Source organism: Sorex fumeus, unplaced genomic scaffold, assembly GCF_029834395.1.
Source record: "Sorex fumeus unplaced genomic scaffold, SorFum_2.1 ptg000080l, whole genome shotgun sequence".
Classification (NCBI taxonomy): Eukaryota; Metazoa; Chordata; class Mammalia; order Eulipotyphla; family Soricidae; genus Sorex; species Sorex fumeus.
The window spans coordinates 3,323,839-3,344,008 of NW_026606137.1; the positions used below are offsets into that span (position 1 = coordinate 3,323,839).

The 20,170-nt window shown below is 38.7% G+C and overlaps 1 protein-coding gene across 1 annotated transcript in view; it reads right to left on the bottom strand.

Moving 5' to 3' along the window:
- Nucleotides 1–6,007: 6,007 nt before the first annotated feature.
- The window catches only part of PKHD1 (PKHD1 ciliary IPT domain containing fibrocystin/polyductin), a 579,380-nt gene continuing 565,217 nt past the window's right edge, over nucleotides 6,008–20,170 (bottom strand). Inside the window, exon 66 of the mRNA XM_056130637.1 lies at nucleotides 6,008–6,447. Within this exon, the coding sequence (XP_055986612.1) occupies nucleotides 6,008–6,447 (440 nt within the window). The remainder of the gene's footprint in view (nucleotides 6,448–20,170) is intronic.

The following is a 20,170-nucleotide window of genomic DNA, read 5'->3' on the forward strand; positions in this document are numbered from 1 at the left end:
AGGAGATTCTTTCCTTGCTTCTAACATCCATCCAATTTCCCCCACCCTCTTTTACTTTTAAGAAAAATACAACACTAGCTTAACTACGTATGAACTTGGAAACTCTAAATTGACTAAAATTAAATACCACTGGAATTCTCTAAGCTATTCCCGTATAGTTCTAACTTTTAAAATACAGATTAAAGAACCATAATCTATAGTTATTCATAGTTGGGTTTGAGACATATCTATGCTCCAGCACCAATCCCAACACCAGCGTCATCTTCCCTGCACTAGGTTTCTCAGGTTCCCTCCCACCCAGCCAGGCTGTTTCTTTCCACTCCCAGCTTTCCACCTGGATAGAAATATTGTTAAGTTTATATTGTGTCACTTCACTTCACTTAATCACTTAACTTCCCGTTAGTCGTCGATTTGCTCGAGCGGGCGCCAGTAACGTCTCCATTTGTCCCTGTCGCGTGCTAGTGTAGCCCAGTGGCATCTGTTCGCTCTAGGAACACAAAGAGCCTCAAACCGATCGTTCATGATCTTGACAAAGAAGTCTGACCATCTGGTAGGTGGGCGGCCACGCGGTCTCTTGACATCCCGTGGAATCCAATCAGTAACAGCTCTAGTCCAACGGTCGTCTTTAAATCTCATTACGTGACCAGCCCATCTGATTTTCGACACCTTGGCAAATGAGACAGCGTCCCTGATCCTTGATCGTCGACGGATGTCAGAACTCCGGATTCGTTCTCTCATTTGAGTGAAACGTGATATTCCAAGCATAGCTCTTTCTATTCTTCTTTGGGAGACCTGAATGGCGTTCTCATCTTGTTTGCGTAGGGCCCAAACAAATATATTACACAAATATACACAAATATATTGTGTATATTTAGCTATACCATATGGATCACAAAGATATAGTGTATATGCACAATGGAATACTAGATAGTTAGAAGGAAAGATGAGAACATGCAATTTGCTAAACGTGGATGAAACAGGAAATATCATGTTATATGAAGTAAATCCAAAGAAGACAAACACAGAATAAACTCATTTATAACTTTTATCCAGGTCCAAATATCTATTTTGACCTCCTCTATGCAAGACTTTTGGTAGAATTATTACTAGAATTACGTTTGTTCCCAAACATAGAATTAAAACCAACCAAACTATTCTTCCGGAAAACAGAGGGGTATTTTTTTTTGTATTTCTTTTGGCACGTGGAGGATGAATAAGAATATAGAAGATGAGTAAAGAAGGAATTTAGAAAGAACAAAACGTGAGGGTGAGATGGAATGAGGAGTCATGGTTGACTCCTCTGAATTTGTGATCTGAATTCAGTGATTTGCATTGTGTTTGGGAAAATATAAAGGGGAACAAATATACTAGCATACTAACCAGATAGTGGTAATTCTCAGTAGTCAACTGAAAAAAAAAATGTTGCAGAGTTCAGGAACAACCTGGGATGGAATTTGAGGCCAGAAGCAAAAACTGCAGTGAAAGACATGTGTGAAAAAATCTCATCAGACAATGCTAATTTTATAATCCTCAGATGCGTCGACTTCTGATACATTCATGTATTAAAAGTTCTAGCTCATGAGAAATCAGTGGTTGTGAGAAATTTAATAATGCAAATACAAATGACTTCATATACCAAGAATCTAAAATATGAAAAGGTTATAGCAGAGATGAATTAAACTTCAAAAATACTCTGCCAAAACTAAATCATTTTTATTTTGTTGTTTTCAAATACTGATGGTAACAGCAAAAAATGTTTATTTTGCTTTGAAGGACTAATCATTCATGAAAACCCTGAGTTAGCTCACTATAGGCCAGATGTCCATCAAGACACTCCTTGAACATAGAGTGCACGCACTGACATCCCTTTGGAGAACATCAGCTTTAATATCTACTTCTTTCTCCTTCAACCTGTGTCATGGAAGACTGCTTACGTATTTGGGGGTTAACATTAAGAAGTAAGATACCTCATGGGGTTTCACTAATAAAAAAATAACAATAAAAAAGAAGTAAGATGTCAACAAAATATCTCAAGACTGGAAAGAACATTCCTGTAAAGGAGAGATAGGTAGACTGAGCCAACTTTTTCACTGATCACCTGTAGATAATGACTTTCTGCCAGACCTCCAAGGTGGCTAATTACAGGGTACCATTATTTTAAATTCTGCAATGGAAGTTTGTGTTTTATTTCTCTATTTTAATTCAAGTAGGGCTGGAGCGATAGCACAGCGGTAGGTTGTTCGCCTTACAAGTGGCCAACATGGCTGACCCGAGTTCGATTCCTTCGCCCCTCTCGGAGAGCCCGGCAAGCTACCGAGAGTATTCGATATGCCAAACACAGTAACAACAAAATCTCCAGTGGAGACGTTACTGGGCCCGCTCGAGCAAATCGACGATCAACGGGAGGGCCTTTACCTTTTACCTTTTACCTTTGTTTTAATTCAAGTACAGGACATTCCTTTATTATTTCAGAGTGAAACATTCTGCTTTATATTGAGGAAAATCAAAGAGCAACTTATTCTGGAGATTGCCCTTTCCTCTGTCCTACAAGCTTTAATCTCTTGGGGCACCAGACACTGTGTCTAAAACGAAGAACATGGATGCTTAAAGGATCCTTTAGTTTCAATTCAGGTGGTTGTCTGCAAATGCGGAATTCAGTGAAAGTACCTTAAACACTCTCACCAATTCATCAATATCAGTAGACTCTCTACTATGGTGTCTATTAGAATTCTCAGCAGGCAGTTTTGAGAGGTTACATATGACATATCCTCTCTTCTGCCTTTTACTGAGTAGTCCTATGCAAAATCTTCTCCTAAAGTAGAGTTCTATGGTAAATAAGTTATCTTATAATACAGTTTGTCACTTGTTCTTTTCTTTCTCGACACACTTTTCTTCCAGTTTAAATTTCAGCCAGTTATTAAGAAAAAACTCTTTGAAAATAACATTTTGGTTCGTGGACAATTTCCTTCCCCAAACTTACTACTTTTATATAGTTTTTCTGAACTACAATCTCAAAAAAGCCCACAAGAATATAAATTTTCATAGAATATACTGATGGATTGTAAAATTAATTTGCTTTTTTATCTACTACAGGTTCCAATTAAAGATTGAATTTAAACCGTAAAGTAAAATCAGCTTCTTAAAAAAAAAATAAAAAGCAGAAAATTGCCTTGTAGTTGGAAAAACTACCCCTGATAGATCAGGGGAGAATAGAAACTTCTGTCCTTGACATTTTTTCTAAGACTAAGAAATATTTTGCTGTAATACAGCAAAAATAATCAGACAATCCATTTTTTTTCCATTACCCCTACTGTGAAAGAAACCCACAGCATTATGGGCAGTAATCCCAGAGAAAGTTTAAGGACAACCTCTACTGGTAAAGGTAAGGTAAAGGTAAAGGCCCTCCCGTTGATCGTCGATTTGCTCGAGCGGGCCCAGTAACGTCTCCATTGGAGACTTTGTTGTTACTGTGTCTGGCATATCGAATACTCCCGGTAGCTTGCCGGGCTCTCTGAGAGGGGCGGAGGAATCGAACTCAGGTCGGCCATGTTGGCCGCTTGTAAGGCGAACACCCTACCGCTGTGCTATGAATCAGTATTACATCATTATCAAGATTAAAGTCAGGAAGAATACTGGCATAAGTTAAAAATAAGTAAAACATGGAGGAAATTGTTTTATTAAATGCTATTGGGAAATATAAATCACTATATCGTAATATACATGACATTTAAATTAAAACTGATAAAAAACTTTTGTATTAGATGCCAAGGCACAAAATTCATTAAAGAAGCATACGCAAAACACTCCATGATATTGATTTCTGTTATGTGTTTGGAAATTTATTTCAATCATAAAGGAAATAAAACCAAAATTAAACCAACAGATTGCATCACACTACAAAGCTCCATATGACAAAATAAACTAATACTAAAATAAGAAGACATTTTATAGAAGAAATATCTGCACATCATAATCTAATAAAGGACTGATACTCAAGATATATAAGTAACTCACAAAACTCAACAAGAGTAAATAAAACAACTCCATGAATAAAGGGGAAGAAGAGTTTAACATCATGGAAAGCCAAGATTGCACTAGGACCATGAAAAATATTATAATTTATTATCAGGAAAACGAAAATCAAAATGATAATGGATATAAACTCATATATGTGAGTATGTCCTAAATCAAAAAGGCCACAAAAAAGTGACAATGTGGTGTGGAGAAAAAAAAATAACCGTCATGTGCAGCTGGTGGGAACATAAATTCAGCTTCTATTAGACAATTGTCTAGCTATTTCCCAAATATTGTATTTTATAAAGCAGTTCCACTCCCATAGTCTATCCAAATATGAAATATCATCTCAAAATATATCCATACCAATATTCTTTGCAGCAGTTTTAGCAATAGCCAAAATCATGAATCTACTCCAGCACGGCACAGTACGGTCAGGGTCCTCCTGTTGTTCATCGATTTGCTCGAGTGGGCCCAGTAACATCTCCACTGTGATACCTGTTGTTACTGTGTTTAGCATATTGAATATGTCATGGGTAGCTTGCCAGGCTTTGCGATGCCGGCGAGATACTCTCCATAGCTTGCCGGACTCTCAGAGACAGGCGGAGGAATCAAACCTGGGTTGGCCAAGTAGGCTGCGTGCAAGGCAAACGCCCTACCGCTGTGCTATTGCTCCAGCCCTGAATTTACTCAAGGGCTAAAGAAATGGTAAGTAGATAAAGAAGTTGGCCTATAGAGATGGTATTGCAGATTAGGCTTTTTTCTTGCACTTGGCCAATTCAGATTCAATTTCCAGCTGCCTAGACTGTCTGCCAAGCTCCACAGGTGTGATCCCTGTGCACAGAGCCAGGAATAAGCCCTTAGAACCTCTAGCTGTCACCAAAAACAACAACAAAAAGTAGTTATTGTATATAACACAAAGGAAATATCCCAACTTTAGAAAAGATAAAATTGTGCCTTTTGCTATAACTTGTATAGACTTGGTAAAAGACATACTGGGTGAAATAAGTCGAAAGGAGTAAGATTCATATTGTATTATCTCATTTATATGTGATATATAAAAACGAAGCAAGAGGGGCTGGAGAGATAGCACAGTGGGTAGGGTATTTGCCTGCATGTGGCCGACCTGGGTTTGATTCCCAGCATCCCATATGGTCCCCTGAGCACCGCCAGGAGTAACTCCTGAGTACAGAGTCAGGAGTAACCCCTGTTCATTGCTAGGTGTGACACAAAAAGGAAAAAAAAAACGAAGCAAGAAGGGAAGAGTCAGTGTCTAATGAAATCAAAATCTTGGACTCTGACTAGAACTGAATTACCAAGGCAGGGAGGGTGGTACAAGGGAGAGATATTACTACTGTGGTAGTGATGGTGGTTGTGATGTGGTGACATATTGTGGAAAGGCATTATTACATTTTCTCCCTCAACTTAGAGAGAGACATATATCCTAAGTCCTTATCTTTAATCAAAACAAGCAAAAATTTCATACAAAGCTATGAATTGACTGGCAATGGACTAGAATCCGTGATAAATACAAGAAATACATTCTCTAAGCATTTTTCACAACTGCCTCTGACTTTATAACTGAAGATAACAGAGTCCATATTTTCCCATCTGTTGCCCCCACAGATCAGTCAAGACTGCTAAACATCAGGAAGCATATGGAACAATGCCCATATGACTATAAAACCCAGCTCCCGTGGCCAATTGACATCTTATTATCTCATTCTTGCTTTGGACAACCTGGCAGGTTACTGAATGTAACCTGCCCACACGGCAGAGTCTGGCAAACTCCCCGTGGTGTACCCAATATGCCAAATACCAGTAACAATGATGTGTCTCATTCTCCTAACCCTGAAAGAGCCTTGAATGTGGCACTTTTTAGAATATCAGGGCTAGGACGAAGGAGATGTTACTGGTGCCTGCTCGAGAATCGATGAACAACAGGATGATCGTGATCGTGATCGTGATGGAACCTGCATTTTGGTCCAAAGGTCTAGATTTCTTCTTGATTACAGTTGTTCTGAAGAGTTTCTGGGTGTTGAGTGGCACCATTGGAGGGTTTTATTTCCTGGAAAATTCTCAAGTTCCCATTTTTCTCTCCCAGCTGTCTCTGCTGTTGCACTTGTTGCACCTTTTGTCTGAGGTCTGGGCGGAGCAGCAGCCTTTGATCTTGGCCTGCCAGCTGGTACCGGAGCAACTGCTCTTGGGCCTTTTTCCAATCCCTCCTCTCCTGCAGGTACGTTCGCTGTTCAGCGGAGTTTGGAGCACGGGGGTGTGCATGAGATGGGACGCTGGGAATTCTGGGAGCAGATACGGCAGCCTCTGCTGGGACGTAACCCTCCTCTGGGACTGCAGGACGGCTCACCTTCCTCCTGGACACTCCATTCAGTGACTGGGATGGGACCTGGCCCAGCATGACTGCCATTTTCATGTCTGTCAGAGAAAAGATACAACGATGCTAAGAATACACTCACAAACACACAGACACACACATACACACAGACACATGTTAATGCCAAAGAACACACACTACATTGATTGCAGCTTTATTTACAGTCTGAAAACCATCCAAGCACTCAACAACAGATGCTAGGATAAAAAAAAATGTGACAATATAGAATACTAGTCAGTACAAGAAAAGATTGAATTTTGCAACTTACTTCAATTTGGATCAAGGTGGAGGATGCCTGCCTACAGGAAGTGTGTCAGAAAGAAACAAATACTAGATGTTCTCAGATGCTCTCATTCATATGCGTTTACAAAATAAAAAGGAAGGAGATCTCCCAATGGAAACAGATCCTGAGACATGATCAACAGAACCAAGAACTGAGGATGCTAAGGTTGTGGAGAAAGGTGGAGGAGAGAAAATGGTGGAGGAGTTTGGGGACCCTGGATGAGAGTCTGGTACAGTGGCAGTGGAAGTAGAAGATGATAACTTTGATATGATTGTAAAATTTGACACATAAACTCAACACGCTTTAAAAAAGAAATAAGCAATGCAGTGGCATACAATTACTAGATATTTTCACTCACATGTACCATACCGGGTGTGTTCAGGGTGGGTAGAGCATTTGCCTTGCATGTGGCCGACCCAGGTTTTATTCTTCCCTCCGTCTCAGAGAGCCCGGCAAGCTACAGAGAGTATTCTACCCGCACGACAGAGCCTGGCAAGCTCCCCATGGCATATTTAATATGCCAAAAATAGTAACAAGTCTCACAATGGAGATGTTACTGGTGCCCGCTCAGGCAAATCGATGAACAACAGGGACAGCAGTGCTACTATGTACAATATAAAGAACTGAAGTAAACAGATTAGCAAAACATCCAGAAATGAGTTTTTATTCACGTTGGAGAAGCTCCTAGACTTGGTGCAAACAATGGTGGTTCTCAACATTAACAGGGAGGGAAGAGAAGGAGGAAGGATGAGAGGGGTAGTTTTGGTGATGGGTGTTAGAAGTCTTCAGCGCAAAGGACTAAAACTAATCCTTATAAAGTTCATCCCATTAAAAACCTATGAAAAATAAATGTAAATAAGTAGCGAAAACCAACTAATAGAAAGTTTATGTGTTTCCCCCTAAAAAAGAAGTAGAATCAGTTCTCAATCAGTTGGTCACACATTTTACATAGCCAGCATTCCTGGGAAGGTAGTGCCAAATGATTATAGGTTGAGGTATATCAACTTGTCCATTTCCAATTATCTTCAGAAATAGATTTTTTTACTACAAAGAATAAAGGTTTTAGGGGCTGGAGTGATAGCACAGAGGGTAGGGCATTTGCCTTGCACGTGGCTGACCCAGGTTCGATTCCCAGCATCCCATCTGGTCCTCCGAGCACCACAAGGAGTAATTCCTGAGTAAAGAGCCAGGAGTAAACCCCTGTGTATCGCTGGGTGTGACCCCCAAAAACAAAAAAATTAAAAAGAACTAGGGCTTTATATTTCTAATCTGTAATGAACATTAGTTATATAGTAAAAGTTTGATACAGGGACAGAGAAGTAGAACAGGGATTAAGATACATGTCTTGTACATACAAAATCCTGATTAGATTTCCAGCAACACATCGTCCACCAAATATTTCTGGGTGCAGCCCTAATCCTGAATACATTTCAAGCAACACATGGTCCACCAAATATTTCTGGGTGTAAGCTCTGTAGTGGTGGTCTGGGAAATCTCTGGTGCTACAGAGCTTACATTGGGCTGCACCATTTTTTTCTTGCGTTGAATGACCAGACACCTGGATGAGAATTGTCAGAAACACCAGGCTGGAATCAATTAGATTTCAAGCTTGCCTTCTGATCCTTGAATTTTTTAATTCTGTTATTTAGCATCTCTGGGCTTTAGCTGAATAATTTTATATTACTGACAGGTACAACTTTAACAATTGACTAAAATGCATTCCATTTTGGTGTTGACACTTCACGTTTATTTCTACATTCCTGTTCCACAGAAATAATCTTCAGGATAGTGAAGCATTGACCAATGACCAATGACCAGATATGATCTGGGCATTTTTGTCATGCATGATCTTTTCTAATGCTTTGAAGTATTCATTATCATTATCTCTAGGTTTTAAAAAGTGATCGTGCCACATCTGTATGATTTATCATGTTACTTTAGCAGTATGCAAAAATGAACTTGTACTGTCCAGAGTTTTTCTGGTACAATTAAGTCAAGCCTATTGGAACTGTTATTTTTTCCTGATAATTATGTAGGAAATGATTTTGAGAAGTTTTACAGGACAGAATCTAAGGGCAGAGGCACGGAATCAAACAGTCGTTGGTAGATTTCCTGCTATGTCCCTTACATTTGCCTCATAGGATTGTTTGAAAATTAAGTATTAAGAATCATACAAAGCACTGTCCAGGGCATGTGATATGGTAGATTTTTGTAGATAAAAACTGTCAACACTGAGGGACCAGAGCGATAGCACAGCAGGGAGGGCGTTTGCCTTGCACACTGCTGACCTGGGTTCGATCCCTGCCATCCCATATGGTCCCCCAAGCACCGCCAGGAGCAATTCCTAAGTGCAGAGCCAGGAATAACCCCTGAGCATCGCTGGGTGTGACCCAAAAAGCAAAAAAAATTTAAACAACAACAACAACAACAACGAAAATCTGTCAACACTGAAATAACTGACGCTTAGACCCTGTTCCTGAAGTTTTACATCATTTGCTCATCTAATTCTCATGGCCACACCATGAAACTAGTCTTATCATTATCCTCATATTATAGATTATTGAAACAAGGACACAGAAAGGTTATGCCAGAAAGATAGTACAGTGGGCAGGGTTTTGTATGTGGCTGACCCACGTTTGATCTTCAGCATTTCATATGGTCCCCCTGTCACTGCCAGGAGAAATTCTTGAGTGTAGAGCTAGGATTAACCCCTGAGTATCGCTGGTTGAGGTCCCCAACTACCCTCCAAAAACCATTGTTTCTTGTTCTTATTTATAAAACTTTTTTAAGTGTAGTTATGAGATTCAACCTGAACTAGCCTGACTCTGACTCTGCCTACCCTACACCTAACACAAAGATTAAGTGATTCTACAACTGCTACTTTTTAACTGCGTCTACACAACAGAATATACTCAGAGTTAGCAGACTTAAAGCCCTATCTGTGCCTAACACAGATGGAAAAAGCACTGTGCAAATGTACATTAAAACAAAAAAAAAAAGAAACAGTAATAAGAAACACCCAAGGTGTCGAGCTTTTCGTAATTTCCCTCTCACCCCTATCAAGCCTGCCTACATTTTGTATGAATTTTCTATTTTTATTGAATTTTCTTAAATGCCAGATTCTGTTGGATTTTTTTTTTAAATTGTCAAGGATCTTGGTTGGCCAACATTGGAAATATTGCCCTCTAATTCAGTATCTCCAATGAAGTAGTCCAATTTCCCCCCAATTGTTCTCAAATTGTACTCTTCTCTCATTAGCCTTTTCCTGCTATCTGTTTTCAGGTGCTCAAAATGGATTTCAGAAGGACTCATTCTGAGCCTCCAGAGAACTACTTTCTTGTAGGATTCCTAGTTCCCTAACCCATTCACTGTTTACTAAACATATGCAGGTGAAAGGGCCGGGAGAACAGCGGTGAACAAGAAACTTCCTAACACCGTGAACCTTATGTTCTAATGGTGGAGACAGATACTCAGTGAAAACATGCAGAATTTACTTGACCCTGTATATGGTTGACTCTGGAATAACACAGTTCCTGAGGACAAGTCTCTTGCCCTCCAGGGGCTTCAGGAAACAGACCTCTAAATTGATTAAGGTTAGAACCTTATAATTGTGTAATTATCTAAGAGCCACATGCCAGGGATGTCAGGAGAAGTAGTGCTTAATCCTACCTGAATATTTAGGAAATATTCACCACGAAATGAACTTTCAGTTTTGAAGGACAAAATGGTGGGTAGGAATTTTTATATAGGACATAGCGTATGTTAAGGCACGTTGACATAAAAGCACAGTGCATGTTGGGGTCCCTGAAAAAGACTTGCAGCAAATGAAGAAACTCTGGAGTGTGGGATATATGGTGAGTGGGAGCTTGTATAAAAGAATGCAATAACATCGGATTGAGATCCAAAATAAAAATACTTGAAAAATCCTACTAAGCAGTTTGTAATGTATCTCCTAGAGGAGAGGGAGTCACTGAAAGTTTGGAAGTGAGACGGTGGCTTAAGTGACTTGTCATTTTCATCTTGGGATGAACAGCAGTTCTGAAGGGCAGAGAATGAGGGAGTTAGGGAGGTCAGTTAGAAGCTATTGCCATAGTCTAAGAGAGACGTAATAAAGAGCAGTAACCAGGGTCAAATATATCTAAGAGCTGAATAGAAGTATTCTAAAGACAAGCAGAACAAGGGTTCAGATGGAAAGCAGGTTAATTTTTATTGGGGATGTGGGTATGGGCCATGAACTTTAGTACTTAAACCACAGATGATGAAAGACAAGATACAAGAAATCTTGAACTCTAGGGAAAGCAAAAGAATATATATATATATATATATATATATATATAACCACAACAGGAAAAAAAGAGAAACTTTCTCAGATGCCCACAAAGATAAACAAATGGAAAATTAAAATGCTCGTTTTAAAGCTATATTTCCAGTGACTTTGGAATTTCAGGGTAAAGGAGGATAACGATAAATTTATGCTGTGAGTATTATAAATAGGTATGAGAAACTGAAGGTACTTTATCTTTTCTATACATTAATTATGGCCTTCTTGAAAAAATGGACTTGATTTTGCCGTTATATTTCTCATGGTAACTCTCTCACTGTTTACTGCATTGATAATAGACACCATTTCTGTTAATAGCAAGATTAAAGAAAGTAAAAGACGTTTTTAGACCAGACATCTGAAAAGGCATTTTACAGAAATGAAATAAAATCCTTAATTTTACATTCTGGAGTGTGTGTTCATGTGTGTGTTTGTGTGAGTGTGTGTGTGTGTGTGTGTGAGAGAGAGAGAGAAGAGAGAGAGAAAGAGAGGGAGAGAGAGGCGGAAGAGAGAGAGCCAGGCTGATACATATGTCCTGAATAGTAGTAAGTGTAAGGTACTAAAATTTGACAAACTGGGTTTACTTAACTTTTAAGTTGCTTCAAAAGTTAGCTTAAGCATAGAATTTCAGTTTTCATATTGGTAAGATGCAGCAAGTTGTTTTGCTACTTCATATTGTCATAAAAGCAATTGAGGGACAACAAGATCTGGTTTCTGTAAACTCTGTATAAGGCCCTCCAAAGCTCAGCAGTTGTGTTATATCTGTGTCATTTTTAAAATGATTATTGAACGAATAACTCATAAGACCATTCATAAAAGTGGTTCATGGAAACTAAAGGTAAACATTGGCTTAAACATTATAAGAATATCCAATTTATTTTTATTTTCTAATTTTAATGTGTTAACCCTTTCATCTGAATGTCCAAATTCATTCATTCATTCATTCATCATCCTGTTAATCATCGATTGCCTCGAGCAGGCCCCAGTAACGTCTCTTTCATCCTAGCCCTGAGATTATATTCAAGGCTTTTTAGGAGAATGAGACCCATCATTGTTGTCCAAATGATTTATTATTTTTATAGCTAGCTATAAAAATCACTCCTGAGACACTTACAATAATGCACATTAACATTACCTCAATTTAAAAAAAAATAATTTCATCTATGCACAGAGATTTTTGTTTCTGCGTCCTATTCTCAGCAAAATAATTAAATTTCTCCTTAATTGCCACATTTTCCTCTTTCAAGAAGTGTTTTAAATTATTCACTATTATTAAATAATTGCAAATTTAAAATTATTTGGAAATATTAAAATTAGGGTCAGGTATATGGCTCAAGTTCTAGGGCACATGCCTTGCCAGTGTGAAGAACCGAGTGTGATCCCTGGTGTCATATTGCTTACACCCAACCTGAGCATTGCCAGGACAGCTCTTAGGGCACCTACCTGAACAGAAGCAACAGAAGGCTTAAAAGGAGTGGGGGTGGCCGTCATGCCTAATAGGAATGGCCCCCAATAGGATAGTTAAATATTTCATTCAATTTAATACAATACATGGCCAATTTGACATATATTCATGTTAGATAGAATATAGAATTATATATACATACAATTATATATTTAATATATAATTTTGAATATATATTGAAAAGATAATTTTTACAAAATATCCTTCTGGAAATTTACTTAGTTTCTGAAACTTAAATCTTTTCACCTGAATGGTAAACTTGATCCACCACTGCTCATCTGACAATTATGGTTAAAATATTCTGTTTACTTGCTAACAGATCTGGTGAGACACATTTATAGCAAATATGCTCACTCTTTTCTTTAAAGTTCATGATACCATGAAAAGTAAAAAAATAACCTATGCATGAATGTGTTTCACATTTTCTTTTTGAAAACTTTCTCTCCTTTCATTCATCTCCCCAAATAACTGACTTTTAGGAACAATTCTCAGTAGTTTCTTGTTTTTTTTAAAAAAAATACATTAAAATTGTGAGAGACATTTGATAAATATAAATTTATATTTTTTCTTTTATAAATATAAGGCATTACTATCTGAGCTTTAATATAATTTCATGAATTATGGATATATTTGTTTTGGAGGGACAAATCTTTCCGTGCTCAGGGCTTCCTTCTAGCTTTTTGCTTAGGAATCACTCCTGAAAGGGCTTTGGGAGACAATAAAATTAAAGATTTTTTTTTTTTTTTTGCTTTTCGGGTCATACCCAGCAATGCACAGAGGTTACTCCTACCTGCAGGTAGCAAACGCCCTACCTGCTGTGCTATTGCTCCAGCCCCTAAAATTATATATTTTTTAAAAACTAAATTAAATTCACAATTATCCTATATAAATAACAGCCTAATTCATTTGTACCTGATATATAATCTTGTTACAAAATAAAGCTGACAAACTTTCAGTATAAATAGTATACTGTATACTTATCTTTCACATAGAATTCTCTGAATATTTCATCTAAGAATTTTATAATAAACAATATATATTTCTGTGTGCAATTTTATTAAAATGACTTGTTTATAATATTGCAAACATTTCAGGTGGGCTGGAGCGATAACACAGCTGGTAAGGCGTTTGCCTTGTACGCGGCTGACATGGCCAACCCCGGTTCAATTCCTCCGCCCCTCTCAGAGAGCCTGGCAAGCTACAGAGAGTTATCTCGCTGGCACGGCAAAGCCTAGAGAGCTCCCCATGATGTATTCGATTCGCCAAAAACAGTAACAACAAGTTGTGAGACGTTACTGGTGCCCGCTCAAGTAAATTGATGAACAACGGGAGGACAGTGACAGTGACAGTGACATTTCAGGTATATAGGCTCATGCTTAAACACACTGTATCACTGTCCTCCCATTGTTCATTGATTTGCTCCAGTGGGATCCAGTAATGTCTCCATTGTTACACTTGCTGTTGCTGATTTTGGCATATTGAATACGTCATGGGGAGCTTTCCAGGCTCTGCAGTGCAGGCGGGATACCCTTGGTAGCTTGCCAGGATCTCCGACAGGAATGGAGGAATTGAACCTGGGTCAGTCACATGCAAGGCACCCTACCCGCCCTACCCGCTATGCTGTTGCTCCTTTGCTCCATCCCCATACTTCAATACTACATATATTACATTATTATCACCTAATTTAAAGTATTATTTCTATATAAATTATAAAAATTTCTGGTTTATAGAGCAGCATCCTTAAAACACCCTCTGAGCTAAGTATTATTGTAATCTCTGATAAAAGGGAGAACATTGAGCTGCACAGAGTTTAGGTCACTTCGTAAGACCACATACAAAATAGTGGCAACTTTCGCTAATTTACATAATTCAAGCTGCAGAGTCTGTGCTCTATCACATAACTTTGGATCATGTTAAGTCCTTGGAGAAGCGGCAGTTGGGATAGAGAAGGGACCACTAAGTCAATGATATTTGGAGGGATCACTTGGGATGGGGGGATGTGTGCTGAAAGTAGACAACAGACAAAACCTGATGGCCTCTCAGTATCTGTATTGCAAACCATAAAAAATAGCAATACAGTGGAAGGAAAGTGTCTGACATAGAGGCAAGGGGTGGGTTGGGGTGGGGTGGCGGGAGGAATACTGGGAACATTGGTGGTGGAGAAAAAGAGCAGGTAGGTTGTTTTCCTTGCATGCAACTCACCTGGGTCCACCAAGCCCTACCAGGAGTGATCCTTGAGCACATAGACTTAAGTAAGCCCTGGTGACCATCAGATGTGGTGGAGGAGGAGGATAAAAAGGAGAAGGAAGAGAAGGAAGAGGAAATGGAGTATGAGGACAAGAAGAATGAGATAGAAGGAAAGGAGGAGAGAAGGAGGAAAGGTAGAAGGAAGAGGGTGAGAAGGAGAAAAAGGGAAGAGGAAGGAGGGCAGGTGGAGGAGGAGAAAAGTAGAGGGGATGGAGACGGGGATGGAGAAGAAGGAGAAAGAAGAATAGGAAGAATGCTGTTTGAAGAGATAGAAATAAAATGTGAAAAATGAAATAGAAATAAATAGAAATAAAATGTGAAAAATGTGAAACATTCACGTGCCTTACAATGAAACAAATGTTGTTTGCTATCCCAAGGCAGGTAGGTAGCAATACTATCATCTACATTACCTATCCCTCATTAACACACGTGCCACTACAAAATTCATTAATATGATGCCAATGTAAATTTTTACATTTGTAATTTTGTTCATCGTGAGTTGTTTTGGTGATAGGAGATAGTGTTCAGGTCAATGTCACGCAACATGAGAAAGTATGAGTTACGGTAAGGGACACCAATTTCATACTGAATTTCCATAGCAAACAACAACTAAGTTAAAGAAGAAAGAAAGTGACAACATGAGATAAATATATATATATATATATATTTACATATATAATGCGTTTTTGACTTGGAGTATGAAAATGAAGCAAATTATGCTACCTGTATTGCAGCCATGACTCAGCAGCAAATGTTCAGCTCATTCTTGTTGTTCATGTTTTTCTCCCCTTTTCCAAGACCTTTTTACCTCGTATCTTTGTGAGAGTCATTAAGTCTAAGACAGTTGTGTCGTTTAGAGCTAAGAGAACTTTCATGGTATACTGTTTTCCCTATGGGCATTTTAAAATCTTTCTAGAGCTATTCTTCGTCAACTCAAACCACATGATTATATGCCTCAAAACTTAGACTGGACTTTCCCATTTGACTTATGCAACTCCTTCTATTACCGGTGACCTCTCCTTGTGTGACAATCCCAGTTGCCTCTTAGAAATTCAAATTCTTCCGGGATTGGAAGGAGCACTTTTATTTTTATGCCCTTCAACCTTTCTTCTTCTTATGGCTGGTCATGTGCCAGATTTGAGGTTCATATGATTTCCATAATTATCACACCAGGAGGACAGGGCATATTTTGTTGGGCTCAGCAAATAACCAAAAAACAAGAAGCTGTTGATTAGAAGCAAATTGTTAAAATGAAAACCTTTCAGTTTTCATGTTTTGAGAAAACCAATACCACTGCCTCTGAGAGGAAGCAAATGCTGTGAGTCACCTATTTTCAAGCTGTTGAAGACACTGTTATCCTATTTTTGAGAGGTTGTCACTGCAAATCTGTTCCCTCTTGTTCTTCGGGTTTGCGTCTCTACATAAAAGGCTAACACACTGTAGCTTTCCTTTGCATGCTCCAAAACATTTAAAAAAATCTCCTATGAATTATTTACACGGACGCTCCAATCAGCAACATACCTGACAGACTCCCAGTCCAAATGAAAGCACACTGTGTAAAGGTGCCCCAGGACGAGGCCGCCTCCCACTGTGAGGTTATAGACAGAACTAAGTCAGCACACATTATATGTCAGCACAGACATCAGAAGGAATCGGACTCTTTGATCTAGACCTCCACAGGAAGCTTAGATCTCAGACAAATTAGATAAAAAATGAATTTAGAGCAGATACGTGTCCTAAGGCATTCAGTGGAATGCTTCAGTTATCAGGGAGGAAGAACAGTATCAAAGCTTTATCAATTGCATGCTTCTCCTCCACATTCACACCTGGTTGGTATGTCCCCATTAAAATGGAAAGATGGCGAGGGAAGGGTACAGAGAGATTAAACACAGAGGTGAAAGCACATGCCTTGCAGACGGCAAACTCAGTTCAACCCTAGCACCACGTGGTCTCCACAGCAATATTGGGTGCACCCCAACTCCACAAACAAGCACGTGTTTGGCCCTTTCATTGAACTGGGGTGTCCAGGATCACTCTGGAATGAATCCCTGAGCCCCTGAGCACCACTTGGGAGACCTCCACTAAGAAATTTAAAAAAAAATCAGCTTTCAAATTGCCCCTCCGAGTCTCCTAGAGTTCCACTGGTAATTTGATCCATTTTTAGATAGAATGAGATAAAATATGAAAAAGAGTTACGGTTCCTTCCAGATGAAAAGGAGTTGGTGGTTTCGGGTTCAGATTTAGTCCCAGTCAGCGGTAACTTTTTCTAGTTATCCATGCTCACTTTTGACTCCCCAAAACATTCTTAGAATGTAATTATATGCTGTGCCTTGGAGTTTTTTGATTGACGTGTTGTTCACGACATGTGCTCTTTTGCAATGGCAACAATAACAATGAATCTGCCCACCCGTGTTACCCTAAGGTTGCTGCTCCTAGAGTCCCAGGCATCTCCATGAATCGTTCTCAGTGATAGACTAGTTGGATTTGTGACAGAAGGGCCAATAGAATATCCCGGACCTTCAAACCCAAAAAGGACCCAAAGCAGGAAGAATGGACTCAATTTGCTTTCTTATTTGTCATAAGGGCAACAAGCTGTCCTACATGCTTAAAAATGACAACGTGATAATTAGCATGTTCTTCCTAGATTAGGTAAATATCAGTTCATTCTAATGAGCACCATCAGCATAGAAGGTATGACAATTTTATAAAGATATAGAAGAAAAGTAAAGGTAAAGGCCCTCCCGTTGATCGTCGATTTGCTCGAGCGGGCCCAGTAACGTCTCCATTGGAGACTTTGTTGTTACTGTGTCTGGCATATCCAATACTCTCGGTAGCTTGCCGGGCTCTCCGAGAGGGGCGGAGGAATCGAACTCGGGTCGGCCATGTTGGCCGCTTGTAAGGCGAACGCCCTACCCGCTGTGCTATCGCTCCAGTGCCTTTCATTTCACATCATAACATAACTGATTTCGTTTTATTGCTTTTGTTCTATTCTAGCGATAGCTATATTTTGGTTAATATAATATAGCACATGAATCCATCTGGAGTTTAAAGTAGGTGTAATATTTGAAGTGCAATTGTGTATTATTGACAAATTAGACAATTTACTAGGCTCACTTATAGACTAACACTTCTATCTTCATTTTCCTTCATTTTCTCTTTAATATATGTTCCATTTCAATATCTAATTCTTTTCTAGATCTGATTAAGATTATTTCTGTATCTAATTAAGGTTAAATGATATGTTCTTCTGAAACATGTCTAAAGAACAGAGCATTCGCATTCAACCCATTCCTATTGCTATAAAATCAAGTTATTATTTAAAAATGACTTATTATCATTCACTTATATTTTCTAAAGAATTTTAGGTCACTTATGCTGTCCTCTGTATAGAAGGATTTGAATGGCAGTAAACCAACCTTAGTTCAGGAATAAATGAGGTTTTGCAATAATAGTCTAATTAGAAAAGGGTTATATTCCTTTTGTCAGGTCTTCTCTTTATTATCTTTTGCTTTGTTCTGCTTTGGGGTCAGCCACACCTGGTGGTGCTCAGGATCTACTCCTGACTCTCTTTGGGGATCACTCCTGGCAAAACACCGAGGATCATACAGGATGCTGGGTATTGGCAGGTCAGCAACATGCAATGCAAGTGTCCTACTTGCTGTACTATCTTTCCTGCCCCTCAAGCTTTTTCTTTAAACTATTCAACTAAAAATGCACCTTTAAAAAATATCTCTCTGAAGTTTCTCATTTTTTTTAAAGAGAGTATATTCTCTGGTCACTTTTGATTTTAATCATGTCTCCTAACTGTCTATAACTAAAACTACATTTCTTATATTATTATTTGTGCATGGATTAATATTCATTTGAGTAAATTACTCAAATTGTTGATAAAATGAAGTAGTTAAAGTCTGACTCTTGTGTAATAGTATTAAAAAACAATCCTCTCCTCTCTGGAAAGAAAGATGGCGGCCACATGGGAGCCTTGTGGAGAGCAGGTCTGAGCCGGGGGTGGGGGCGTGACTGAAACCTCATGGGACAGGGGGCATTCCGGCCTGTCCTTCACGCCCTACCAAGGTCACCAGTTGCCCCCCACGAGCGGCTCTCTGGCACGGCCACGGCCCCAGAAGCACAGAAACCAATCTCTTAATTATCTGACTCTCAGTAGAAATACTTCCAGGGTTAATAAATAAAATAGCAGAAATCCAAAACCACGCGGTCACAATAGCAGCCACGCGACATCATTTACTTCTTGAACCCAGCTGTAGAAAGCAAATCATTTGACAATGCTTTTTCAGCATGGCTGATTTGGGGGGGGGGGTAAAGTCTAAATAATAATGGTGCAACTTTTATCGAAACAATGAAGCTAGTCAAAGTAGATAGAGTGTTAACTAGAATTCATCTGCCCCACAGGCTTTTGGGGGGATGGGGGGGTTTATTGGGGTTCTTCGTGGTGAAAAATAAGTATTGGTAAAGGGAAATGTGATTGATATTTGCATGACCGAGACCTAAACCTGAAAGCTTTGTAACTTTTCCCACAGTGATTCAATAAATAAATAAATAAAAGATCACCTCAAAGTATGATGGATTTCTTCTAAGGTATTGTTATATGAAATTTGTGCCTTAACATTCCAAAGTACAGGTTATAAAATCATGGAAAAAGAAGACAGTACTTTGTTCATCAAGTGAAGAAGAATTCTTCTAATTTTGATGTGCCACCTTGGTTTCCAGGAGATTCTAAAATATCCATCGTATTTATTAAGTGTACTCGAATTTCTACTTAATTTTTAAGAAGGCTACTTCTTGCAGTATATATATATAGGGTGGGATGGGGGGATGGGGGTTGGGAGGGATACGGGGATCCGCAGTGGTGAAAAATGGGCACTGGTGGAGGGATGGGCATTTGTTCATTGTATAATTGAAACCTAAGCACAAAAATTTGTAGTTCTACAACTGTACCTCATGGTGTTTCACTAATAAAAATAAAAATATAATAAAATTATAGTGTCACATTTTACTCCCTATCAGGACTCAAAATATGTGTAATTATTATCCTGTTGCTAAATTTATGAAATGAAATAAGTCATACAACTCTTTTAGAAAAAATAAGGATGTCTTTCTTTTGAACAATTGACACAAAATTGAACTGTGACAGAGTATAGGGAGATTCCTTTCCTGGAATTTGTGTGAACCTGTGTTTGTGTAAACTGGACAGCTAAGTCCTTAGCAAATGGGATTTGAAACAGTATGATATGATTTGAAACAGTGTGATGGAAACTAAAGGACCAAACATATAACTGAGGATAATGATATTCTTTCTTTCCCTTAGTATTCTCTCCTTTCTTCAAATGCTATGAAGATATAGTATTTGTTGCAATTATACTTGTTTACTGCCTAGAATAATTCTTTTGTTTCTCCCAAAATATTTATTCTTGTGTTCAAATCTGATTG